The 26,842-nt window shown below is 43.4% G+C and overlaps 1 protein-coding gene across 13 annotated transcripts in view; it reads right to left on the bottom strand.

Moving 5' to 3' along the window:
* Positions 1-26,842, bottom strand: part of DOCK9 (dedicator of cytokinesis 9) — a 288,599-nt gene that overhangs the window by 7,546 nt on the left and 254,211 nt on the right. For 8 of the 13 annotated variants that reach the window (XM_018056406.1, XM_018056414.1, XM_018056416.1 and 5 more), the window contains exons 45-51: positions 25,602-25,708; positions 10,339-10,461; positions 9,563-9,676; positions 9,344-9,349; positions 8,856-8,891; positions 7,863-8,009; positions 5,062-5,272 (exon numbers count right to left, since the gene is read on the bottom strand). In XM_018056406.1, coding sequence (XP_017911895.1) covers positions 5,062-5,272; positions 7,863-8,009; positions 8,856-8,891; positions 9,344-9,349; positions 9,563-9,676; positions 10,339-10,461; positions 25,602-25,708 — 744 coding nt within the window. The remainder of the gene's footprint in view (positions 1-5,061; positions 5,273-7,862; positions 8,010-8,855; positions 8,892-9,343; positions 9,350-9,562; positions 9,677-10,338; positions 10,462-25,601; positions 25,709-26,842) is intronic. The other 5 variants (XM_018056410.1, XM_018056418.1, XM_018056417.1 and 2 more) reach the window with 1 other exon arrangement.

The following is a 26,842-nucleotide window of genomic DNA, read 5'->3' as shown; positions in this document are numbered from 1 at the left end:
ATTCATGTCAATGTATGGCAGAAACCACCACAATATTGTAATTAGCCTCCAATTAAAATTAAAAAAAAAGAATAGAAAAATAGTTGTTTCTAATTCAATACTGTTTCACATTTCTCCCCTATTGCTTATATATTGTACATGTAAATATAATATTCTTATTTCATATATGTATTTATGAATAAGCAGGTAGCTATATGCTTAAAGCTTCTATTACTTTTTAACAAGTGGAAATAAGATAGGAGTGTTATGTTTAGATTCTTTACTATTTAGTAAGTGGTTGGGGAGGGTTTACTCAAAAAGGACTGATCACAAAACGAGAAAGGTTGGCTCCCAGGGTTCCCTCAGGACCACCCAAAAGTCCAAACAGAGCGGGAACAGACATTCAACCTGATCCATCCCTGTTTGTCACACCCTTTACAGGCCTGTCCTAGTTGCTGAATGCAATCTAAGGCCGAGGGTCCGCGTCTACCATTTCTTCTGTGTTCTCTGCGCACACACAGTTTTTAAGTGGCAACACTGGGATTGGCAAGTCCTCTTTGGACTGAAGGCTCCTTTGACAAAAACTAGATGCTGCTGTTTATCAGCCAGGGAGATGGGAACAGCCCTCCAGCCACAGGTGTGCCCAGACGCGACAGACTGACGTGCTTTACAGTGAGAATACTGTGTTCTCATTTGTCAGGACACACGTCTCATTAGGCTCACGCCATGTCAAAACACACTAGTAATGTTATCACAGTGCTTCTGGGTGCCATGGGGTGGCAGCACCATTATTTCAGAGAGAAAAAAAAGACAACTCCAAGGGTATTTGTGAGATGTCCATGTTACACTGATTCCACTCAGCAAAAGGTCTGAGTCACTGCTTCTTATGATGGTCACAGGGAGCTAAAAGAGGCACAGGAGAGGTGAAATGATACAGAAAACTCAGGGTCTGTGCATGAGCCCACCAAAGCACATCATCCAGGACCACCCCCTGGCCCAGCCTTCCTTACTGGCCTCATGTCTCCTCTCACTGGGGTCACTTGGCTCCAGCCACACCGGCCTACTGGTCACCCTGAGTGTGGTGGGCACAGGGACCCCCGCCACTGGCCTCTGCCCCCATAGCTCTGTCTTCCTCTAGACATTTGCACAGACCATTCCCTCACCTCCTTCAAGTCTGGACTCTCTATGAAGCCCGCAGGGCTTCCATTTAACCCACCATTTAACCTGCAACCTTCCCCTTCCCCAACACCCCATTTCCAATCCCCCTTTGCTTTTGTCCAGAACACGTATTACCTTCCAACACAGACACATTTAACTCATTATATTTATTGCTTATCGTCTGTCTCCTCCCGCTAAAATTCAACTGCACAGAGAGTTCTGTTTTGTTGATACACCAAGTTGGACATTGCCCGCCCATGCTCCATAAATTTTGCTGAACGTTAGAATATATTACTCCCCAAATGGCTACATGAAAGAGCAAATGGGCCTGGGAAGTGGAAAATTAGGTGGTGGACTGAGTGAGCCATCACATCATGAATCAACAGCCCGCATCAGTGGTCTGTAGCCCTTCAGTCAGGACGACGAGGAAGCGACGGCTGAGGGGTGTGGTTGTACGGTCTGGTGAGACTGATCAGAGGGTGAGCAGTGGGGGAATTATTTCCAACCTGAGAAGGAGTCTGGATGTGATTTGGGAGAATGGGGAATAATGACCAGGAAGAAACTCCATGGGATGAGCTCCACGAAAGAAGGAACAGACAGAGTCAGGTAGGGAGGCAGGCTCAGAACTGACACCGAGGGGGATGGGAGGGTGATCATTAGGTCTTTCAAATGACCCACCATTATAGCTGACTGAGTGAACTATCCAGGAAAGTGAACCTGTCTGGGTTCGGAGGGCAGGGGCTTCTACACAACTTGAAAGCCAAAGGACAGGTCTGAAGCAATGCAGAGGAAGAAGATCCTAAGGGATTAATAACAAAAGGGAAAGCTCAGAATATCCTGGCCTTTGTGTCTTTAAGTGAAGGTTGGTATAGTTTATAGGTTCTCAGTAGCATTTTTATAAGCCCTTCTCTAAATCTTTGTACTATCAGTAGTTAAGCCTTGTGAAATTCTGAGATCGTTTGGGCAGAAACTGCACCCCTTCTTGCTTTTTTGTTGCATTATAATCTCCTTTTGCTCATCTTCAACCTCAAAAGGCAAGGAGCTCAATGGTGGATGAGATTGTAGCAAAATGAAGTGCATTCCTTCCCCACCTGGGCATAATTTACCAAATCCTTTCACACAGGATGGACAGTGTAACTTTCTTTTTACAGATGAAAAACTAAGGTGCAGAGAGATTAAGTGACCTGCCCAAGGTCACATAGTGAGGATGTGATGGGGTCTGCAGGACCCAGGCCCAGGCTCTGCACTGCTCACACCTCCTCAGGGTGATTATTTCCTGAGTCGATTATTTCCTTTCTCTGTAGCAGCGTTACTCTTTGTCCCCTCTGCTCAGGCGGGTACAGAGCTTTGCTCTGGTCTGTTATCTAATCTAAAATACTTCTGCAACAAAACGGGAAACTGGCTAGTGAAAACACCCCATGGTAACTGTTTATGAATAAGCACGCTCCCTGAGTGGGATAATCATGATACAAATCCTGACCCTGACTCATCAGTGAGCTCGGTTTATTTAAATCAGCAGTTCTCCAACTTGAGCAGTGTCAGAAACACCTGGAAGGCTAGGTTAACCACACCAGCTGGGCCCTGCCCCCCAGCGTGCCACAAGTTCCCAGGTGTTGCTGACACCGCAGACTGGGAACAACCTTTGATAAGCACTGATCTGAGGTTATCACTGCTGGAGAGATAAACATGGTAAGCTGGTAATTCTTGTAAAATGACTCCACCTAAAAAATGCAGTTATTTTGCTTAATAAGGATTTGCTACTGTGTCCATCAGAAAAACAATTCATTGTTCAGATGGTAAAGAATCTGCCTGCAATGCAGAAGATCTGGGTTCAATCCCTGGGCCAGGAAGATTCCCTTAGAGAAGGGAACAGCTATCCACTCCAGTATTCTTGCCTGGAGAATTCCATGGACAGAGGAGCCTGGTGGGCTATAGTAAATGGGGTCACAAGAGCTGGATATGACTGAGTGACTGACACTTTCACTTTCAATCTATGGGGAGGGGCTGAAGTTTTTGAGGACAATATTGTTTGTGTTTTAAAGGTCGTCTTATTTTTCTAAAAACAGGAGCAGAATCTCCTTTTTAAAGAATGTAGGGTAGGGGAGGAAGGAGAGGGTGGGATGTATTGAGAGTAACATGGAAACTTATCTTACTATTTGTAAAATAGATAGTCAATGGGAATTTGCTGTATGACTCAGGGAACTCAAACTGGGGATCTGTAACAACCTAGAAGGTGGGATAGGAAGGGAGGTGGGAGGGAGGTTCAAGAGGGAGCGATATGTATACCTATGGCTGATTCATGTTGATGTTTGGCAGAAACCAACACAATTCTGTAAAGCAATTATCCTTCAATTAAAAAATAAAATACCTTCGCGAATAAGAAAAAGAATGTAGGGTTTCGGGGGTTCTTTGCTGAATTTAAATTTTTATCTCAGTTCCCTCATAGGAAGAATAAAAAATCCTATGCAATATGCTGTCCTGAGCTATTTCATCATGAACCACACTCTTTCTTTTCCTAACCGCTAAATCACACACTACGCAATTCACCCATTTAAAGTGTATTGTCCACTGGCGAGGCAGAAGCCTCACCGGAAACTGCGCCATCCTCACTGAACTCTTTTCATTGATGATTATAGTGCTCCCTTGGAGAAGGCAATGGCACCCCACTCCAGTACTCTTGCCTGGAAAATCCCATGGACGGAGGAGACTGGAAGGCTGCAGTCCATGGGGTCGCTGAGGGTCGGACACGACTGAGCGACTTCACTTCACTTTTCACTTTCATGCATTGGAGAAGGAAATGGCAACCCACTCCAGTGTTCTTGCCTGGAGAATCCCAGGGGTGGGGGAGCCTGGTGGGCTGCCGTCTATGGGGTCGCACAGAGTCGGACACGACTGAAGTGACTTAGCAGCAGCAGTGCAGCAGTGCTCCCTGCTAGTGACCAGGCGGAACACTTGACAACAGCAACCGCTGGACAAGCACTGGGCGCCTTCCTGGTTCGACTTAACTACGGCCAGTCTGAAAAATGTGCCTCAATAGCAGATACTGACAACACGTGGCATTCTCAACAGCCTCCTCACTTTTTTTTTTTTTAAAGTCAAGAAAGCCTTTTATTGCCTGTTAAAGGTTGCCTGTCATTTGCTGACCCTAACCTGATAGCAATGGTGGCTCTTAGGTTACTCCCAAGACACCTCTACATGTGTCACACAGCATAGTTCTAGTGGGTGGGTAATCAGTGGCTACTAAGCGGTGCCAAAGGAGCCACTGAAACTCTTGCCACCGCTGAGTGGGCAGCTGTGAATGCGGTGGGCTTCCTGGTACTAGCAGCTGAGATTGTGCTGTCGTCTTATTCTAGAAGCAAGAGCTGAGGCTGGCCAGCCACTCAGGGAGGAGGTGAGCCTCATATCCCACCTGTTCCTGCCCCCTGGAGTCTTTGAGCAGGGTCATGCTGGGACCTGTGCGACACAGATGCTTCAGGGGTCTGCTCCCATGACGTAGGTAGCCTCGGCACTGGGCGCAGGGGTGCTTGACCCGGGGGTGGGGCACATATCTGGACAGTCTGCCAACCGCTCAGAACAGCGTGCCAGAGCGTTCTGGGAAGAAGATGGGCCCACTGGTTTCACCAGATTCTAAAAAGGGTAAGTGACCTGCCACTGGACCTGACTTCTGGTCTGATGGAAGAAGATACCCAACAGGTAAACAGAAAAATGTCTGCGTTTTCAAAAGCAAGCATGAGATAAGTGTTAAACTGAAGCAGGTATGTAAGGAAAGTTAACTAAGTTCCCGAGGCCCTTCCGGTTCTAGAAGCTTCTGGATCCCTTCTGGAGGCTCTTTCCGTTGCCCTCCATGCTGAGGGCTGGGTGCGGCTCTTACCGGAAGCAGGGTGTGGCTCTTACCGGAAGGGGCGGGCGGGGGAAAAGCCGTACCTGTCAGGATGGTGCGCCGTTTGCACTGCTCCTCTACGCCCCCCTGCCGCTTCCCGCTCTGGGTGAAGGGCATCTCGAACATGAAGCGGCGAATGTTGTGGGATCTTTCGAACTCCGTTTTCCTTTCTTGCAGTTCTTTCTCATCAAAGAACGGGATCACGTGAGTCACCTGGATGTATGCATACTTGGAATCCAGATCCTTGGGGTTGACCTTTAAATGAATAAAGGGAATGGAATACAGCTTCTGGTGTCTGAAGGACTCCTCCAATGCACGCGGAAGCTGTGTTTCCCCACTTTGTATGAGTAAAAGTTTTGGAGACTCAAAGTTTGAAAAAAAAAACAGTACAACAAATGCCATATACCCACCACTTAGAACAATTGCTAATACTTTGCTATTTGTTTATATGTCTCTTTACACACATATGTACAGGTTTTTTTTTTAGTGGAAGCATTTCAAAGTAAGTGGTTCACATCATGACACTTGAGCCAGCATCTCCTAAATATGACGACAGCCTCCTCCATAACCACAATACATCATCATTTTGTTAATGTTACAAAATTAACACTAATATCCTAACAGTACCCAATATACCAAGTTTAGGTGAAAAATTCTCAAATGTCCCAGAATGGTATTTTTGGCTATTTGTGTTTGAACCAGAATCTAATCAAAGATTGCATTTTACATTTAGTCATGGCTCCTTAGTCTTGTTTAATCCAGACTGTTCTTCTTCATGACACTGACTTTTTTAAAGACATCATGCTAGTTTTCATGTGGAATGACTCCCCATCTGGATTCCTCTGATTCTTTCCTAAGCTGTATTTTTACATATTTGGCTTAGAGAGAAAAGTGTTTATTTTAGTAATAGTGTTTAAAGCCAAGCCCTCAAGTCATAATTAACCTGCAGATAGATTAGACTTAAACACATGGATATGAATTAATTTAATACAAGTAATAGATGAATGCATGAACATCTTGAGAGAAGGTTGTTAGGTCAAAGACACAGCCTGATCCAGACAAAGTTTTTGGCTTCAGAGAAGAAGGCAAGTTGGACTTGAGTGATTTGGTCTAGAAAAGAAGTAGGTCTTAATAAGGTTATGTTGAGGTTTCTGGCTAAAAATGGACCAACAATGTACATTTCTCCCTCTTCCTTTGTACAGCTCTGTCACAAAGTATAGAATTAACTGGCAAGGACAAAAAGAGAGGATGGAAGAACAGCAGTGTGTGAGTTTAATGAATATCTGGAGGGCAGGTGCACGGGGGTTAAAGTTCTAATCCACATTCCGATGGAAGGGGCAATGAGGAGGAAGCCAGAGCACCCCTCAGAAGCCTGCTGTGATGACTGGACATCTGTGTTCCCCCAAAATTCTCATGTAGAAATCTTAACCTCTAATGTAGTGGTTTTGGAAGGTAGGAGATGATTAGGTTAGGAGGGTGGGGCCTTCATGAATGGAATTAGTACCCTTATACGAGGCCCCCACAGAGCTCCCTCAGCCCTTCTTCCACATGAAGACACAGCGATAAGTCTATGCTCCAGTAAGAAGAATCTCACTCAGAAGACTGAGTCTGCTGATGCCTTGACCTTGGACTTTCCGTCTCTCTCCTGAATGGTGAGGAATAAATTTCTGTTGTTTGTACGCTACCTGGTCTGTGCTATCTGTTTCAGCAACCTGAAGAGATGGGCGTCTGGAGAAGACCAGCACTAGGATTAGGGTGACCAGGGAGGTATGGGTTGGTGAGTGGCCCAGAGTCTATGGTGGGTGGTGGCAGAACCCCAGGCTCCCTTCCCAAGTCCCCACCCCCAAGAAAAGAACAGATTGTTCCTTGGAGAAACTGGTCTGGAAAGAGTCTAAGTGGGTTCGCCAGTCTCAGCAGAAAGCGGGGGCAAGGTACAGAGTAGGATGCAGGTGGAAGGCTGCAGGCTGAACGTGGGACCTTCACCCTTGCTCATCTGCCTCCAGCATCCAGAATTACCTCCTCCCTTGTCCCCTCCCTACCACCTGGGCAGGAGACTGCAAGATTCTTCTCTGGAGAAAGGGAAGGGCCCCAAGGACATAAATTCCAGACACTGGAGACGCCTACGCAGGGCTCAGGACAAAAACATGAACTGAGGCTCCTCCAAAAGGATGGATTGAGAAAGAGGTCGAGCTTATTGCTGTTGGAAACTGAACAGGAGGAACGTTCATAAATGCAAAGAACAGGAGCTCCACTAGACCTGAGTTTCAGGAGGCAAGAGGATCCCATCTCTTGGGAGATGTCCTAAAGTCGGTGCAACACGTAAATACACAAGGAAAGTGTGGAGGTTCAGAAATGGTCCTCGTGTGAGGGCAACTCAGCAGAGGACAGTCTCTCTAAGGAGAACGTAACTCTCATTCCTACAGATGTGCTGGCTAGTTAGTTCCTTCCTTGGTCTGTCTGCTCATCCCTCCGTTCGTCCATCAGTCAATCAACCAGACATTGTGCTGAGTGCAAGGAAAAAGAGCAGTGACCGACAGAACCTAGGACCCTACTCCTACGGAGTTTCTAAATAGCTGGACTAAAAATGGTATGTCCTTTCAGATATTAATTATTTTTTAAAAGAATATCTGTTTAAAGTTATGAAATAAAGGACTGCTTCATGAAGGATATCAGGGAAGCATAGAAAGGTATTAGGGGAAAAAAAATACACTTGTCACTCCAAGTCAACCATTCTTAACTTTTTCCTGCATCTTTTTTTGACACACATTTATGAATATATATGATCAATCATACATGAAAAAACAATATTACATTGCTATGATACATTTACAAGCATGGCCCATACCTTGCCAGAATCTTGTATCATCTTGACGTTTTCAGCACCAAATTTATCTGAGTAAAGTTTGAGAAGTCTCTGAGAAATTTCTGACAGAGGTGTGAGTTTGGGTTCCTTGTAAATATACTCCTTTCCATCTTCATCTTCAAAGAACCCCTGTGACATTACGCACAATTAGAGCTGCCCCCAGACACAAGCCCAAGGCTGACCACAGGGAATGAGTCTTTTGTTACAAGGGTTAACAACAAAAAAGGGAGTGATTCTAAAAACAAAATCGGGCTTTCCAAATAGGAAGGAAAATGATAATAACGTGAGGTCTGGGTGTGAAGATAAAGGAAAAACACAAAACTGCAAACTCATCCAAGAATGTGATCATTAAGTGTTGAGTGAATGAGAAATTGGGGATTCAAGACTGTGTTCTCTCGGTGAAGTAGAATGATGGCACTCAAGCCTGTTTCACATTCCCAAGGAACAGAACTCACTAAGACATGTCTCGGCAGCCAATGGGCTGGCCTCAGACACGCACACCCCCCGTTCTGATCTCTCCCATCTACACGGGATTTTACAGTATCAACAGAAGCATTCTGGCCTGGAGAGTATGTTTGGCAAAAGTTATGTAAAGTTGGTGTAAATTCCATTTTGCCTCACTGATGAGAAAAAATAGGAAAGGATTGTCGCATAATATCAGAAAATATTTTTATAATCGCCAGTCATCACCTGTTTTAGCACCAGTCGGGTCTGAATACGACAAGGCTTAGAAAATTGCTTGGGAAGTGAAAAAGGTTGAAAACTAAAAAGCCCAAATTGGAGTTAATATTTGAAATAAATTTTTAAAAAACATTTCTCATCTAAAATAAAAGAGAGAAGATGGTGCAAAAAACATGGTCTATAAAAGAAAAAAACGCAGGCTAACATGAGACAAAAAACACCCACATCAAACTTGGGAGTTTAGATGCAGTGATTCACTGTATTACTTGCTTTTTAAGCATTTACTGTAATTACCTCCACATCTGTTTCACTGTCTGTAAACTGGTATTGCTATAAAGTTATAAAAGACAATAAATAACAGGATAAATGGAAGGTTATATAAAGCTCATTGAAAACCACACACCCTAAATACATGTATTATAATTTATACTATTTAATCATGTTAGAGACTTGGAGGTTAAACTTTCAGTTAAATATAAATGAACCTCTTTATAAAAGGTTTCTGAAATATTACAATGGTAAATCTACTTGCAAAAATATTATAAAAGATAAGAGACGCACAGGGACAAAGGAAACCAGAAAGTCTTAATTTTGGTTTAAAACATGCAGTATAGATGTGTAAGGGAACAGGTGATTTATTTCTGTGAATGGAATAAAATGTTAATCTGTTTTTTTCTGGAGTGTGTAATGACTGGACAGATATACATACAGACTTGAAACTTGCAAACCACACTGAGGTACCAAAGATGCCGCTAAGAATGTCTTATGGGAGGAGAACTTACCGCTGCCTTAAGAAAGTAATAAAGAAAAGATAGGAAGAAAGAAAAAAAAAAGCAGAAAGTTTACTACTGAGGAAGATAAGAACCATAGTAAACATGACAAATTCATCAAATTAGAATTTCTAGAAAATGGGAAATTTACAAAATTTAGACCACTTTATAGGGTCTAAATAAGAACAAAAAAGGACTGGGGATGCACTATAGGACAGGGAGGAGGCTCACCTGCCCGAAGAAGGCCACTCGGAAGTACGTGCCCAGGAGCCGGCGGCCGGAGTGCATGACCTCAGTCACCTTGCTGTAGGCTCGGTGCAGCGTGTCGTATAGGTGGGCCAGCCTCTGCAAGGAAGAACACAGCTTGTTTTTTCCCATTTGCAGCTAGCATAACTGATGTGAAACTAACAATGAAATGAGATCACGCAGGTGAAAACTCCTTGGACTTGAGTTAAAGAAAAAAAAAAATCAAGAATGTGTTTTGAATGGACAACTGGCAGTGATCATTTCCAAGTGTTAAGTTTCCAACCTGAAGGGCCATCTGGCACACTGAGAACCCATCGGGTTCCCAGTGCAGTGAGTCAGTTCAGTCCTCTGATGCTGCCTGTAGTTTTTGCTTTTCCTACTCCATTCCTTAGCATGTGCTAAAGAGAAACTGGACGGCATCCCCAGCCCAGAAAGGCCGAAAGGGTCACTCTTTTCCCCCATCCAGTGGAGCAAGGGAGAGTTCTAAGAGAAGAGGCACCTGGGGATTTTAAAAGTCAGGGTCCTGACAACTTTATGCAAGTGGAGTGCCAGAATCCCCAACCCCTGTCCTTTGAGACTGGAGGTCTGGGTAGAGGTGTGACATCTCGTGGCTCTGAGGGTGGTGGCCTCCAGGGTCACGTGCAGGGGCAGAGACCTCGTGCTCAAGCAGCCTGCTTGCGTTCTCTGCGTGTAAGAATGTCTGGGGATGTGTGTCATTCCCCCGTCCTCTGAAAAAGTTAGCCAACAGACTACTTGGATACCTCGAAGTCCCTCCGCTTCTCGTAGATGGGGATGATGAGCTTATAGATGTCGGCGATCAGCTCGTAGCGCTCGGCCTTCCAGAGCCCGTCTGCGCACTGTTCCAGGAGCTCTGTGAGCACGTCCTGATCAAAGAGAAGGAGAGAGTGTTACAGGGAAACCGACCCTGCGATCCTTACAGAATGCATAAATGGTGAAGATGATTTCAAAATATGTAATATATCTTAAAAAATTATTTTATTCAACTTTTTTGGCTGCACGTGAGCATGTGGGATCTTACTTCCCAGACCAGGGATTGAACCCTTGCCCCCTGCAGTGGAAGCGCAGAAGTCTTAACAACTGGACCACCAGGGAAGCCCCTCAAAATATGTAATATTTTTAGATACTAACTTCTACATTCTTTTTTGCAATAAGCTATTTTCCAGTCATGTTTACAGACAGAAATTAAGGTCTCATTGTGTGACTGTGGTAGTAAACTGCATGGGGAAAAAAATGGAAATTGATAGCTTCACACAGGCTCTCAATTTTTGTTCTTAGTTCTCACTTTCTAAATGATTTAGATTTTTTTTTCTTTTCTGAGGAACAAGGACAATGCTGAGACATGGAGAGTCACTCAGCGTGACTTCAAACCAATGTAAACATCTTAGAGGAATTTAGTGATGGAGTGTGGGAGGCACTGTGCCTGCCTCGCCAACACCCTTTTCCTTTCAAAATTCTTACCTACTGAAGTTTGTGCAGTCACCCTGCCTCCATTAAAGTTCTTGAACTTAGGACTTCATTGATTTCTTTCATCAGTGTTTGGTAGTTTTTAGCATACAAATTGGAGAAGGCAATGGCAACCTACTCCAGTACTCTTGCCTGGAAAATCCCATGGATGGAGGAGCCTGGTAGGCTGCAGTCCATGGGGTCACTAGGAGTCAGACACGACTGAGCGACTTCACTTTCACTTTTGACTTTCATGCACTGGAGAAGGAAATGGCAACCCACTCCAGTGTTCTTGCCTGGAGAATCTCAGGGACGGGGGAGCCTGTTGGGCTGCCGTCTATGGGGTCGCACAGGGTCGGACATGACTGAAGTGACTTAGCAGCAGCAGCAGCATACAAATCTATAGATTTATACCTAATTTTTCCAGGTTTTTACTGTTATTATAAACAGTACTGTTTTTCAGTTTTGATTTTTTTTGTAGTAAAAGCCTTTGTTGAGTAAGATTTAAAGTCATCCGGCATGTTTGTAGGAACTATACAAAGTGATTGTTAACAGCATGGTGCAACTATGGTATAAGTATCTAAGTGTGAAGAAGGTTGGTTGAGTTTTGTATATTGATCTTCTATCCTATGATCTTGCTAAACTCAGTTTTAGTAACTTGTAAATTCTTTTGGATTACTTGTATCACGAAAGACAATTACATCTTCTGTCAACACAGGCAATTTTATTTCTTTTCTTACTGCACTGACTAGAATCTGCAGCACAGTGTTGAACAGGAGTGGTAAAAGTAGATATTCTTGTCTTGTTCACAGTTTTAGGTGGAAAGTATTCAGTCTTTCACCATAAAGTATGATGTTAGCTGTAGGTTTTTCGTAGATAATCTTTTCCTTGAAGAAGTTCCTTTCTATTCCTAGGTTTCCCCAACCCCCTGCAAACTCATGAGTAGATATTGAATTTTTTCAAATGCTTTTTTTGCATCTATTGAGATGGTCATATGATTTTCCTTATTTGTTCTGTTAATATGGTGAATTATATTGATTGGCTTTCCAGGGCTGAACCAACGGTGCATTGTCAGGGTAAACCCTACTTAGTCACAATGTCTTCTTATTTATATATTGCTAGATTAAATTTGTTAATATATTTTTAAGTCTTTTATAGTTGCCTTTAAACATGTTTGTATCCCCTATTATTCTGTACATGAATGGCAGAACCTGTGTGTTTCATTACCAACCTAATGTTTCATTATAGTCCTAATGTCTATGATTCATAGGTCCAAAGAAAATAAACATTTAAAAAGCAGTTTCGAATCAATTCACCAGAAAATACTACCTGACTTAAATAAACCATCTTTAAAACAAGACATTTAACTCCTATGTCATATTTACAATATATAAATCATAAAACTCATCTGTGTGACTGAACTCTGTACCAAAGCTTATAAAGAGGTATACCAGTTGTCTCATACTTTTATTGTAGGTCTCATTAAGTGCAAACACTAAAGTCAGATATACATAGTAATTATCCTAACAGCTACAGACAAAGAAAAACGTCAGTAAAGGTCCTAACACGCTATCTGTTCATCCTATATCTGTATTATGAAGCTGCAAAGCCTCTCTCAGTTTTCTCTTAGTTTTGTCTCAGATCTTTTCCAGTGGAGAATCTATCCAGGTTAAACACAGCAAACTTTTATGATTCTTCTCATGATTCTCTGATTATAAAAAGCTACATAAAAGAAAAGCATAAAATATAATCTATATAATATCAGTGTCCATATACTTACTTTACCATATTTATAAAACTGGGAAATGTAATAAAGGTCTAATGTAGTTTGGGAGTTGTAAGGATCAAATAAAATTTTACTATCAAAACACTCTGAAAACCAAATGTTGTAAGCAAATAACAGACCAGTTAAACAAACTTATTTCAATCATCACTTCTACTTTGTATTTGTTTTTGAAATGAATCTTATTTCTACTGAGCAATGTAATATCCCACAGTGCCACATACATATTTGGTAGGCAAGAATTTCTTGGATGAATGAATCAGTCTGCATTTTTACAGTATTACTAACAGCTGTCTTTCACTGTAAGGAAATGAGTTGAGTTCCTGTATCAAAGCCTTGCAATTTTTACATATCTTACATCACAGACATCACCACTGGGGATTTACTGAGCATCTTCATTCTCCTTGATGCTGTGGGACTATGGCAGAGGTGAATGAATTTTGGGAAGACCCAATTTCCCATCAGGAAATTTTGTACAACCAAGGTATTCTTCTGATAACGAAATAGACAAAGGCATGGGAACTTACCCATCTTAAAGCTATTCTCAGGTTTAACTTATAGACTATTCATTTGGCCCCTTCTTTTCTCACTACTGGGCTTTGTTCAAACTATATACAGTCCACATTGTAGATGTAAATACAGAGTGATGACACCCGACTTACTGTGGATGGGATCAGGAGACCTAAAGATTCTTAATTCCATACTGCAGCAGTTACACAGCACAGTGAGACTCTAGCGTAGCTTTAATGTGATCTCGTAGAAAACTGAAAATTCTTCTCAAAGAGTTATACATGTTATAACCAGGCACAGCCACTACCACAGCATTAACTTGATTCTTCATTCATTCACCTACACGTTTTACCAAGAGTCTGTTATGTGCAAGGCATTGTGCTTGACACTGGGTTTATGAGACAAGTCTATATAAATAAAATTTTGTTTCTGTAATTTATAAAAATGGCTTTATAGATTTTTACCAAATGTGGAAGGCAGGTTGGGATAGTTTAGCAGGTGATATGGTATACATGAAACTGGCTCTGAGGAGGAGGCCCCCAAACACACACGTGGGTTAGCCTTCAGAGCAGCTAGAACTGATGGACTAGAGACTCATGACCACCAAAGGGAAGAGGTGTGACATACATGTTCAGATATTGAGGACAGAGAAAAAAAACCCACAGTGATTTCAGAGACGTGCCAAACTGCAAGTCAGAAGGGTGGCACTCTGAACTGAGAGCAGTAGGCACTTGCTGACTTTACAGTAGTCTGTGTGTCTCTGGGTGAGTCCTGGGATGGCCAGCAATCAAACGAAGAGAGCGCTTCCTGCTCTCATGGAGCTCAGAGTCTCTACGCAGACCAATAAAGAGATTGTAAAAGATGGTGGTGGGTGTGCTGATAAGGCTAAGCCCAGGGAACCAGGGATGCAGAGAGAGCAGCAACCATCCAGTGACAGGGGAAGGGAGGGGCATGGAAGGTTGCAGAAAGGGACAACTGACTGAGCATTAACAATGATAGCAGTTAGCGGGGTAAAGGGGAAAGGTGGGAATAGAAAGGAAAAGAGGAGACACATTTCAGGGAGAGGGACCAGCATAGGTCGAGACGTGGGAGTGATGGCAGCGTCATGTGTGCGACATTCTTAAGTAGTTTGAGGGGCTGGAGAATAAAATCTGAATCAGACAGGGCCAAGAGATGAGGCTGAAGAGGTGGAAAGATTAAAAACACTGATTAAATAGCCACACTCAGGGTTTTAGTGTCTAACTCTGCGACTCCATGAACCATAACCGCTCAGGCTCCTGTCCATGGGATTCTCCAGACAAGAATACTGGAGTGGGTAGCCTTTCCCTTCTCCAGGAGATCTTCCCAACCCAGGGATCGAAGCAGGTCTCCCACATTGCAGGTGGATTCTTTACCACCTGAACTACCAGGGAAGCACCTTTCCATGTTAAAAATAAATAAATAATTGAATGGAGATAATTTTTATGAGATATGAAAATACACACAAACATATATTAACTGCCACAACTAGGACGTATTCTATAAGGAAGATGTTCCTTGATTTTAAATGATGTTATGTCTATCCTCCTAAGGTATCTGTATATAGCAGCCTTTCAGGTATATTTTAAATGGTTTGAGATTTAGTCACTTAATAAATATATATCAAATAGAGCATAAATATATATCAAATAGAGCTTATAAGTGATCTCCTGGGCCAAGTGCTCCTAATTGTGAGACTAAGATGTGAATACTACTTTTACTCATTTGTCAAACTAGAAACACCTGGGAAGTTTAAAAACAATGACATCTGAATTCAAGCAGCGTATCAGTATGATGAGCAATTCATTTCATTATGGAAAACTCTGCCATTCAATCAGAGGAATGCCCCAGAATGGCTGGAAAACAGGAATGTTTGATAAAGTGAATAGAACCTAGTAAATAATTATGAAATAAGTATCACAATTTGATGGTGCATATCAATTTATATATGTTCCTGGACATTATTTTATCTTTGCTTCTGGTCAGGAGGCATTTAGGATTTATATTTTATCAGTCTAAATATCACTTATTGTAAAAATGATAATGTATACCATAAAAAGCAGAGTAGTTATAGATTTTACCTAATAAACTAAAAATGGCTTTTATTTTTAAACAGGTAAGTCCTTCTCTCATAAGGGTAGAGTATGAATTACTGAGCATCAAAGTTTAATTTGGTAGACTTTATTTTTCTGGGCTCCAAAATCACTGCAGATGGTGATTGCAGCCATGAAATTAAAAGACGCTTACTTCTTGGGAGGAAAAGTTATGACCAACCTAGACAGCATATTAAAAAGCAGAGACATTACTTTGTCAACAAAGGTCCATCTAGTCAAGGCTATGATTCTTCCAGTGGTCATGTATGGATGTGAAAGTTGGACTATAAAGAAAGCCGAGCGCTGAAGAATTGATGCTTTTGAACTGTGGTGTTGGAGAAGACTCTTGAGAATCCCTTGGACTACAAGGAGATCCAACCAGTCCATCCTAAAGGAGATCAGTCCTGGGTGCTCATTGGAAGGACTGATGCTGAAGCTGAAACTCCAATACTTTGGCCACCTGATGCGAAGAGCTGACTCATTGGAAAAGACCCTGATGCTGGGAAAGATTGAGGGCAGGAGAAGGGGACAAGATGGTAAGATGGTTGGATGGCATCACTGACTCAACGGACATGGGTTTGGGTGGACTCCGGGAGTTGGTGATGGACAGGGAGGCCTGGCATGCTGTGGTTCATGGGGTTGCATCAAGAGTCAGACACGACTGAGCGACTAAACTGAGCTGAATGTCAACTCTACAACTAGATGTTTATAGTTGGTACATTAGGTTCTTTGAAATAACCAGCAATCACAGATAACTAAGTTTGAGACACCATATGTCAACACAAAATTACAAAGAGTAATAACAACTAAGCCTTCATAGTAACTAAACATTGGGGTATATATGAACAATTTTCTCAACAGAAATTCCAAGTGTTAATTTACTTTGAATTCTCAGGAATCCCTTGAAAACCAGAACTAATACTGATAGTGGTCAAACAGCAGTGACCTTGAAAAGCAGTCATACAGAAAGCCTAAGAGTTTTCCCTCTTGTTTAAAATCTAAATGCCAAGTTTTTTTTCCCCCTAAATTGTCAATACGTTCAAAGAACTGTAAGTAATTAATGGTCAGGGGGAAAGATAAAAACCTTAATGAATTTTATGCATCTGAAAAGTACACATTTTATGATATTAGACTAGTCTTAAAAAGGTCTCGGTACACTAAGCTCATGAGCCATTCAGGAAGCTGTTTAAAGGGAATTAGTCAGTTGTTTTTAGGTGTGGGCAACTGAGGGCAGCGAGGACCTGTCTGTGGAGATGACTCTCTAATGCTGAAGCATGGGTGCGTGTGTGTGGGTGTGTGTGCATGTATGCTTGAAAATGCCTTATGAGCCTATGTATGTGCAGGATATTTAAAAATTTTTTTCAGTTAAATAATATTTGCTGCATCTTACAGTTGACTGATTTAATTCAACCTTTCCTATGAAGCTTGTTGTTGCTCAGTTGCTCAGTTGTGTCCGACTCTTTGTGACCTCATGGACTGCAGCACGCCAGGCTTCCCTGTCCTTCACTATCTCCCAGAGTTTGTTCAATCTCATGTACATTGAGTTGGTGATGCCATTCCAATCATCTTATCCTTTGTCCGTGCCTTCTCCTCCTGGCTTCAGTCTTGCCCAGCATCAGGGTCTTTTCCAGTGAGTCAGCTCTTCGCATCAGGTGGCCAAAGTATTGGAGCTTCAGCATCAGCCCTTTGCTAGCTGTCTCGATTATCTACCATTTGGGATAACTGTCAGCACGTGACCTGATTTGGGCAATGGCCTACATCATGACATCATTCATATTTCCACTGTATTATCATTTTATCAAGATATAGCTGAAAAATCCCTTGTATCAGAATAATCACCTTGGATGCTTATTAAAAATACAGATTCCCAGGCACTACAGTCACCCAACTGGATCTGGGGCTGGGGATCTGGATTTGTAACAGGAATCCAAGTAAGTTTTAAGCACGTTAAAGATTGAGGACTATCACACCAGGTGAAACTTCCTGAGGCAGGCGCCCCTCTTATATGCCCCTGGGTCAGCACATGGCACACAGCTAGTTTATGGAACAAATCGACACACGTAGGTGCTAGACGTTTCCAGGCCAAAGAGAGCTGAGACGACTCTCGCTTCAGATTGTGGTTTAGGTGTTCTCCTCAAAGGCCACGAAGCATCAGAAGGCGTGCCGTGTGCTGGGGGCAGGGGCTGCATCATGTCCACCTCTGTCTCCAGCACAAGGACAGTTAGGAAATCCTTGCACGTTCCCTACAGCTACTGGCTTGGAGAATCCTTGTGAAAATGAAGATATGCTATATAGCTTTTATGGTTCTAAGAGCAGTCTCAGTCATGGAAAAGTAGATGCTTAGACAACCCTTATAGGGTTACAGATAAGTCACTGAGCTTGGGTGAGATGGAAACAGAGGAACCATCGAAGGTGTTGTGTTGATAACTCTCTCTTGGGATGTTCTGTAGGTGTAAACGTTTTATGCTTGTTGTTTCTGAATAGAGACCGTTTGGCTAATACAAGGCAGTAACCTGCCTGGTTGACCTCATGTGCTTACTCTGTGAACACTGACCCTTATTGGTCTGGGGAGCAAAACTGGAGTGTGCCAAACCGTCGATCCTCATTATTCACTGTGGTCATGTTCTATAAGGTCACTACTGCCAACACTGAATGTGCGCACACTGCACCCCCACTCCTCGGGGATATATAGGGTTCAGTTCAGTTCAGTCGCTCAGTCGTCTCCCGACTCTTTGCAACCCCATGAATCGCAGCACACCAGGCCTCCCTGTCCATCACCAACTCCCAGAGTTCACTCAAACTCATGTCCATTAAGTCGGTGAGGCCATCCAGTCATCTCATCCTCTATCGTCCCCTTCTCCTCCTGCCCCCAATCCCTCCCAGCGTCAGAGTCTTTTCCAATGAATCAACTCTTCGCATGAGGTGGCCAAAGTATTGGAGTTTCAGCCTTAGCATCAGTTCTTCCAATGAACCCCCAGGACTGATTTCCTTTAGAATGGACTGGTTGGATCTCCTTGCAGTCCAAGGGACTCTCAAGAGTCTTCTCCAGCACCACAGTTCAAAAGCATCAATTCTTTGGCGCTTAGCTTTCTTCACAGTCCAACTCTCACATCCATACATGACCACTGGAAAAACCATAGCCTTGACTAGATGGACCTTTGTTGGCAAAGTAATGTTTCTGCTTTTTAATATATTATCTAGGTTGGTCATAACTTTCCTTCCAAAGAGTAAGCGTCTTTTAATTTCATGGCTGCAATCACCATTTGCAGTGATTTTGGAGCCCCCCAAAATAAAGTCTGACACTGTTTCCACTGTTTCCCCATCTATTTCCCATGAAGTGATGGGACCGGATGCCATGATCTTCGTTTTCTGAATGTTGAGCTTTAAGCCAACTTTTTCACTCTCCTGTTTCACTTTCATCAAGAGGCGTTTTAGTTCCTCTTCACTTTCTGCCATAAGGGTGGTGTCATCTGCATATCTGAGGTTATTGATATTTCTCCCGGCAATTCTGATTTCAGCTTGTGCTTCTTTCAGCCCAGCGTTTCTCATATAGGTTAGGCTTGGGTTATAAAATTTTGATAACTGATTAGTACATAAGCTTGTTTTATGTGTTTTTTAAAAGACAGCTAATTTAGCACATACTGCTGCTGTATGATTAACGTTGAACCCATGACCAAAAATGCTATCACTGCTGTCTGAACGGAGCTTATCCAACAAGTCAGGCACGTCCTGAGCTCAGGAACACTGGACAGCATTTTAGAACCACACTCTGAGGCTGGGCAAGGACCCCTGTTTACAGCAGGAGCCGAACAAGGAGGCAGAGTGTTACTTGCTCGGCCTCATCTGGGAACGTGTGGGCTCTAAACTTGGTGAGGCTCTGTGCAGGTCCCCAAATGATTGCAAAACTGCTTCAGCGCATGTTGATTTGGGGGTTACAGAGCAATTTGGGCAGGAGGAGTTGGGGGTGGCTGTCTCTCCCTCCCTCCCTCCCCCCGGGCCAGGACTGAGCCCGGCAGGGGACCCCTCTGTGTGGTTCTCTTGCCCTGCCCTTAGCACACAGGTAGACGGTGGCAGGCCAGCTGCTGCCCACCTCCAGGCTTCTGCAGTATTCCTCACTGGTTCCCCCAAACCCCAACAAAACTTCTCAAAACAGTCTCTTTGTTAGAGCTGCTTTCATGCGTGTGTGGTTTCCTTCTGGGACTCTGACTGTATGGGATAAAGAGGAAGGGTCTCTTTGATTACATGGGGTTGTATGCAATTCAGACACCCCAGGAGACAGAATGCTTCCATCTGTATAGGCTCTGGTTTGTAAGACAAAATGTAAACAGGAATGGGCTGTTTCTCTTTAATCGAAAGCAGCCGTGAGGGAGTCTGCTCTTTGGGTCAGAGTCAGGCAGGACGGACTGCTACCAGGGAAAGCTCATCAGAGGACTCCTGCCAGGAGAATCGCACATTTTTAGGTCATGTCTCTAAAATCACATAGGAGAGCATCGTAGGCATTTATATGTATCTAATAATGCAGAGTACAAGGGCAACGATTCTTATTAAGCTATTGTTCCACACCCATTCCCACCAGCTTTCCCCAAAACTCCTCTGGCAGAGATATTCGACTTTCCCTTTTTCTTGAAACCTCTTGAGGGCCAGGGCAAAAACGGTCACATGGCATTTCTGTCATTGTGACTTTTGGTACACACTATTTTTTCACTGCTGGCTGTTTTCCATCTTAACGTGCAGGGCTTGCTTGGGACTTTACAACCCCCGGGTCGCATCCTAATCGTGACAGGTCGTCTTGGACTATGGACTTTGTTAAAGATTTACCAACTTTATGCTTTGAGGACAGGGTGGAAAATCTATATTCTGAAAAAGAGCTGATAAAGTTTTCCCCATCACATGTTTAGTTATTACTCAGAGTGGGTGCCATTCACAAATTTCCCCAGTCAATCTGCCCTTGGTTTCACAGTGCTCACTCCCTAGGCAACTGCCTAGGCTCTGCTCCTGAGTCTCTTTCCAGCCTATGACTTAATCTGATGAGCCATCCTGAACTTCATTTTATCATCCCTGAGGACAGTTTATTCGGAACTGTTTAACTTTCAAATCTTTAGTTGTTCTTGGTATTGCTGTTTTCCTTATCGCGAATTCTAAACAAAAGTGCTGTGCTCCAGAGAACTGACTGGGAGATAGGGGACAAGGGTGGTTCTTCCAAGGAGCCAATGTGTTCAGGCTTCTTTTCAGGGAAAAACCCAGTCAAGCTCTCCTTGAAGTGAAGAGTTCAATGCCAAGAGCATGTGGGCCTTGTTGCTGAGGGTCAGGTTCACATGTCAGAGTGAAAAATTAAAAACTATCATTGGTCCAGGGACGTCAAGGTGGAGAGACAGTTGAATGGTGAATACCATGTAATAACCAACTGGCTTTTTTCCCCCCTTCAGAATACTTAAGAGAACTTTACATATTTTGGCTAAAATTAACTTTTAAATGTAAAATCACTCAATATATTATCTTCCTTTCTCATGGTTACTTTTTAATTTAGGGAGTCATTTGAAACCACAGAATTTTTGACGGTGGTTCTTAAGCCTTTGAGGTTTAAGATCCTTTTACATATTATAAAAATCATTGAGAATTCTTTAAAAATAAGTGAGAACTTTTATGTATATGGGTGTTATCTCTCAATATTTATAATATTAGGAGTGAACACTGAAGAAATGTAAAAATATTTATGGATTAATCTAAGCTCATAATAATAAACTGATTACATGTTAACAAAAATAATGTTTTTAATGGGAAAATTTTTTCAAAAATAAAATTAAGAAGAGTGGCCTTGTTCTACATTTTTGCCACTCTAATGTCTGGCTTCATAGGAGCAGCCTAGATTCTGGGCTCTGCTTCTGCATTCAGCCTCTTCAATATATTATTCTGGATGATGCAGACAAAGAAAATCCAACCTCAAGGAGACAGGTGGAAAAGGAAGGACCTCAAAGACTTCCTGAAGGGTTACTGGGGACCCCAGGGGCCTCGGGGCCTCACTTTGAGAAATGATTCATGGATGGTCGGTGTCATGGAGGATGTTTGCTCATGGGCCCTGCTTACTGGCATGAACATGATCAAAAGTCCTGATGTTAAGCAGGACCTCCACTCATTAAAAACAACTACAACAGAGGCAGAAGATGCTTACTCCTTTCTCCGTTCTCTTTTCACATGAAGAAACAGACCACTTTATTTTTCCTTAAAAGAAGGGCATGATTAAAAAGCTTTCTCCCGAATGTTTCATTTTGCTTTAAGTTGAGGGGAGGCAGGCACACGTGAAAAGCTCTTCTGGCAGACACGCATGGAAGAAGAAAATCAGGGAATGTAGCAGAAAACTGGCTTCTTTTCAGATATCTAGCTTTATTTCAAAACTGTCTACTCAGGGAGAAGTGGCTGCAAGGTGACCCTGCTTTGGCAAGAAACTTGCAGAAATTGCTCAGTTCAGTTCAGTCGCTCAGTCGTGTCCGACTCTTTGTGACCCCATGAATCGCAGCACGCCAGGCCTCCCTGTCCACCACCATCTCCTGGAGTTCACTCAGACTCACGTCCATCGAGTCTGTGATGCCATCCAGCTATCTCATCCTCTGTTGTCCTCTTCTCCTCCTGCCCCCAATCCCTCCCAGCATCAGAGTCTTTTCCAATGAGTCAACTCTTCACATGAGGTAGCCAAAGCATCATTCCGTCCAAAGAAATCCCAGGGTTGATCTCCTTCAGAATGGACTGGTTGGATCTCCTTGCAGTCCAGGGGACTCTCAAGAGTTTTCTCCAGCACCATAATTCAAAAGCATCAATTTTTTGGCACTCAGCCTTCTTCACAGTCCAACTCTCACATCCATACATGACTATTGGAAAAACCATAGCCTTGACTAGACGGACCTTAGTCGGCAAAGTAATGTCTCTGCTTTTGAATATACTATCTAGGTTGGTCATAACTTTTCTTCCAAGGAGTAAGCATCTTTTAATTTCATGGCTGCAGTCACCATCTGCAGTGATTTTGGGGCCCCCCCAAAAAAAGTCTGACACTGTTTCTACTGTTTCCTCATCTATTTCCCATGAAGTGATGGGACCAGATGCCATGATCTTCATTTTCTGAATGTTGAGCTTTAAGCCAACTTTTTCACTCTCCTGTTTCACTTTCATCAAGAGGCTTTTTAGCTCTTCTTCACTTTCTGCCATAAGGGTGGTGTCATCTGCATATCTGAGGTTATTGATATTTCTCCCAGCAATCTTGATTCCAGCTTGTGTTTCTTCCAGTCCAGCGTTTCTCATGACGTACTCTGCATATAAGTTAAATAAGCAGGGTGACAATATACAGCCTTGACGTACTCCTTTTCCTATTTGGAACCAGTCTGTTGTTCCATGTCCAGTTCTAACTGTTGCTTCCTGACCTGCATACAGATCTCTCAAGAGGCAGCTTAGGTGGTCTGGTATTCCCATCTCTTTCAGAATTTTCCACAGTTTATTGTGGTCTACACAGTCAAAGGCTTTGGCATAGTCAATAAAGCAGAAATAGATGTTCTTCTGGAACTCTCTTGCTTTTTCCATGATCCAGCGGATGTTGGCAATTTGATCTCTGGTTCCTCTGCCTTTTCTAAAACCAACTTGAACATCAGGGAGCTCACGGTTCACGTATTGCTGAAGCCCGGCTTGGAGAATTTTGAACATTACTTTACTAGCATGTGAGATGAGTGCAATTGTGCGGTAGTTTGAGCATTCTTTGGCATTGCCTTTCTTAGGGATTCAATGAAAACTGACCTTTTCCAGTCCTATGGCCGCTGCTGAGTTTTCCAAATTTGCTGGCATATTGAGTGCAGCACTTTCACAGCATCATCTTTCAGGATTTGAAATAGCTCAACTGGAATTCCATCACCTCCACTAGCTTTGTTCATAGTGATGCTTTCTAAGGCCCACTTGACTTCACATTCCAAGATGTCTGGCTCACATCATCATGATTATCTGGGTCATGAAAATCTTTTTTGTACAGTTCTTCCGTGTATTCTTGCCACCTCTTCTTAATATCTTCTGCTTCTGTTAGGTCCATACCATTTCTGTCCTTTATCGAGCCCATCTTTGCATGAAATGTTCCCTTGGTATCTCTAATTTTCTTGAAGAGATCTCTAGTCTTTCCCATTCTGTTGTTTCCCTCTATTTCTTTGCATTGATCGCTGAAGAAGGCTTTCTTATCTCTTCTTGCTATTCTTTGGAACTCTGCATTCAGATGCTTATATCTTTCTTTTTTCCTTTGCTTTATGCCTCTCTTCTTTTCACAGCTATTTGTAAGGCCTCCCCAGACAGCCATTTTGCTTTTTTGCATTTCTTTTCCATGGGGATGGTCTTCATCCCTGTCTTCTGTACAATGTCACGAACCTCATTCCATAGTTCATCAGGCACTCTATCAGATCTAGGCCCTTAAATCTATTTCTCACTTCCACTGTATAATCATAAGGGATTTGATTTAGGTCATACCTGAATGGTCTAGCAGTTTTCCCTACTTTCTTCAATTTGAGTCTGAATTTGGTAATAAGGAGTTCATGATCTGAGCCACAGTTAGCTCCTGGTCTTGCTTTGTTTACTGTATAGAGCTTCTCCATCTTTGGCTGCAAAGAATATAATCAATCTGATTTTGGTGTTGACCATCTGGTGATGTCCATGTGCAGAGTCTTCTCTTGTGTTGTTGGAAGAGGGTGTTTGCTATGACCAGTGCATTTTCTTGGCAAAACTCTATTAGTCTTTGCCCTGCTTCATTCTGCATTCCAAGGTCAAATTTGTCTGTTACTCCAGGTGTTTCTTGACTTCCTACTTTTGCATTCCAGTCCCCTATAATGAAAAGGACATCTTTTTGGGGTGTTAGTTCTAAAAGGTCTTATAGGTCTTCATAAAACCGTTCAACTTCAGTTTCTTCAGCGTTACTGGTTGGGGCATAGACTTGGATAACTGTGATATTGAATGGTTTGCCTTGGAGACGAACAGAGATCATTCTGTCGTTTTTGAGACTGCATCCAAGTATTGCATTTTGGACTCTCTTGTTGAACATGATGGCTACTCCATTTCTTCTGAGGGATTCCTGCCCGCAGTAGTAGATATAATGGTCATCTGAGTTAAATTCACCCGTTCCAGTCCATTTTAGTTCGCTGATTCCTAGAATGTCAATGTTCACCCTTGCTATCTCTTGTTTGACCACTTCCAATTTGCCTTGATTCATGGACCTGACATTCCAGGTTCCTATGCAATATTGCTCTTTACAGCATCGAATCTTGCTTCTATCACCAGTCACATCCACAACTGGGTATTGTTTTTGCTTTGGCTCCGTCCCTTCATTCTTTCTGGAGTTATTTTTCCATTTGCAGAACTTGCAGAAATTGCTACAGTGATCTAAAGTCAAATGTTTTGGTCTCTCTGGGGGGTGGGATAGGGTGGTCTTATCTACTCATGATGCGCAGGCCCTGGGGGCAGCACTCAAGCGGAAGCAGGGATCCAAGGATGTGGACAGGGGCTGCTCTGCCCCCAAGCCCAGGCTGGCCTCTCACAGCCTTGCATGTCTGGCAACACTGATTGAAAAGTTAGATTAAAACAGATAAACAAATAAACCCCATAAGACAGAGAAATTAATTGCTGAAAAGAATGAGAAACCTTATGATTCAAAACAGCAGACCTTTTACCACGGGAGTTTAAGCTCTCAGTCTTACATCACTACTAACCGGCTTGTCAAACTCTCTGGGCTTCCCTTGTGGCTTAGTGGTAAATGATCTGCATACCATTTCGGGACTCGTGGGTTCAGTCCCTGGGTCAGGAAGATCCCTCGGAGAAGGAAATGGCAACCTCCTCTAGTATTCTTGCCTGGGAAATCCCATGGACAGAGGAGCCTGGAAGGCTCCAGACCATGGTGTTGCAAAAGAGCTGGACACGACTGAACGACTCAACAACAACAACAACAAACTCTCTCCAGAGGACACGAGGAGTTCCAAGAAAGGGGACTGGCAGGAGCTTGTGTCAGTGTTCTGGAGAATTATCGTAGTTAGAGCAAAGTGCGTACACAGTGGCTGCAGAGAGAAAACCCTGGGCTGGGGGCAGGGGTGGGGAATGGCAGCACCCGAGACCCTCAGTGACCCGAGCCCCAGCGGGCTGTGGCCCTCACCTCGTTGAAGTGGACGTCCTGCATGCCGACGTCTTCCATCATGGAGGCCTCCTCGTCGGTGTTTGGGGTGATGACCCTGAAGGCTGTGCATCCTTGTCTAAACATGCCTAGGATTGAGAGAGCAGGGGACAGCTGGAGTTATCAGCCTGAAGGTGGATGAGCTGTGAGGGCACTTCCTGCCCTGTTTTGTCTCTGGGCTGAATGAAAACCAATCTAGAAATCTTGTGTCTCATGCCAGCATTGCCACAGGGAACCTCGGGGCCACCAGGCACTCGCCTTCATCCGCTTCCTCGTATTTGACCCTCACCACCCTCCATTTGTTTCTTTTTCTCATCCATTTAAAAAATTTATTTATTTATTTGGCTGTGCTAGGTCTTAGTTGTGGCACATGGATCCTGGAGTAGGTTGCCATTTCCTTCTCCAGGGGATCTTCCTGACCCAGGGATCGAAGCCGGGGGCCTCTGCCTTGGGAGCACATAGTCTTAGCCACTGGACCACCAGGGAAGTTCCTTCTCATCCCTTTTCATTTTTCACCCACCTTTATTAAAATGTATGTAATCCTTAAATAAATTGAAATAGGCACTGAACCAAATTAACAGCAAAATATAGTAACAACAATAGTTTGATAAGATGACCCATGCTCAGATACCAAGAAAACTGAAGGAGCCAAAGCCAGTCAGAGAAACATGCTCAGAAACAACTCTGTTTCTTTCCAGCTATCATGTCACCCCCTTCGCTGGGGGGTGACCCAAAACTTGGAGAGAACTCGCCCTGCTGCTGCAAGAAGCGGTCCGCCAAGAGGTAACTGGGCGGCCGCAGTGGCTTGACATTACTCCTTACACAGTGCAGGGTTCAGCCAGACCTGGTGCAGCTGTGCTCCAGTATACATGGGAACACAGCCGGCTTTTCTGAAAGCCCCGTGTTCTCGATTGGGAAGTGGAGATGAGCAATGGGTGTTTGACCAGAGGAGCCGTGGGAGAACTTGCAGCCTGCTTATGTGGGAGCCAGCCCTTACACACAATGGGGCAGCACACACTCCCACCCGCCCCTTCCACGGGGATGCAAGGTCCCAGCCTGCGCGCTGCCTCCTTGCACGGCAGAGCCAACCAAGCTGTGCTCCAGAAAATGCTGTCTGATGACCTCCTGCTACCGCTGCCGTGTGATGGATAAACAGTTCCAGGGAACTACCTTCAGGGAAAATAAAATCTCTCCATCTGGAGACTGGCCAGCCAGGAACTCCT

The sequence above is a fragment of the Capra hircus genome, chromosome 12 (assembly GCF_001704415.2).
Source record: "Capra hircus breed San Clemente chromosome 12, ASM170441v1, whole genome shotgun sequence".
Classification (NCBI taxonomy): domain Eukaryota; kingdom Metazoa; phylum Chordata; class Mammalia; order Artiodactyla; family Bovidae; genus Capra; species Capra hircus.
The sequence above is the reverse complement of the archived record's forward strand: the minus strand, read 5'-3'. Positions and strand labels throughout refer to the sequence as shown.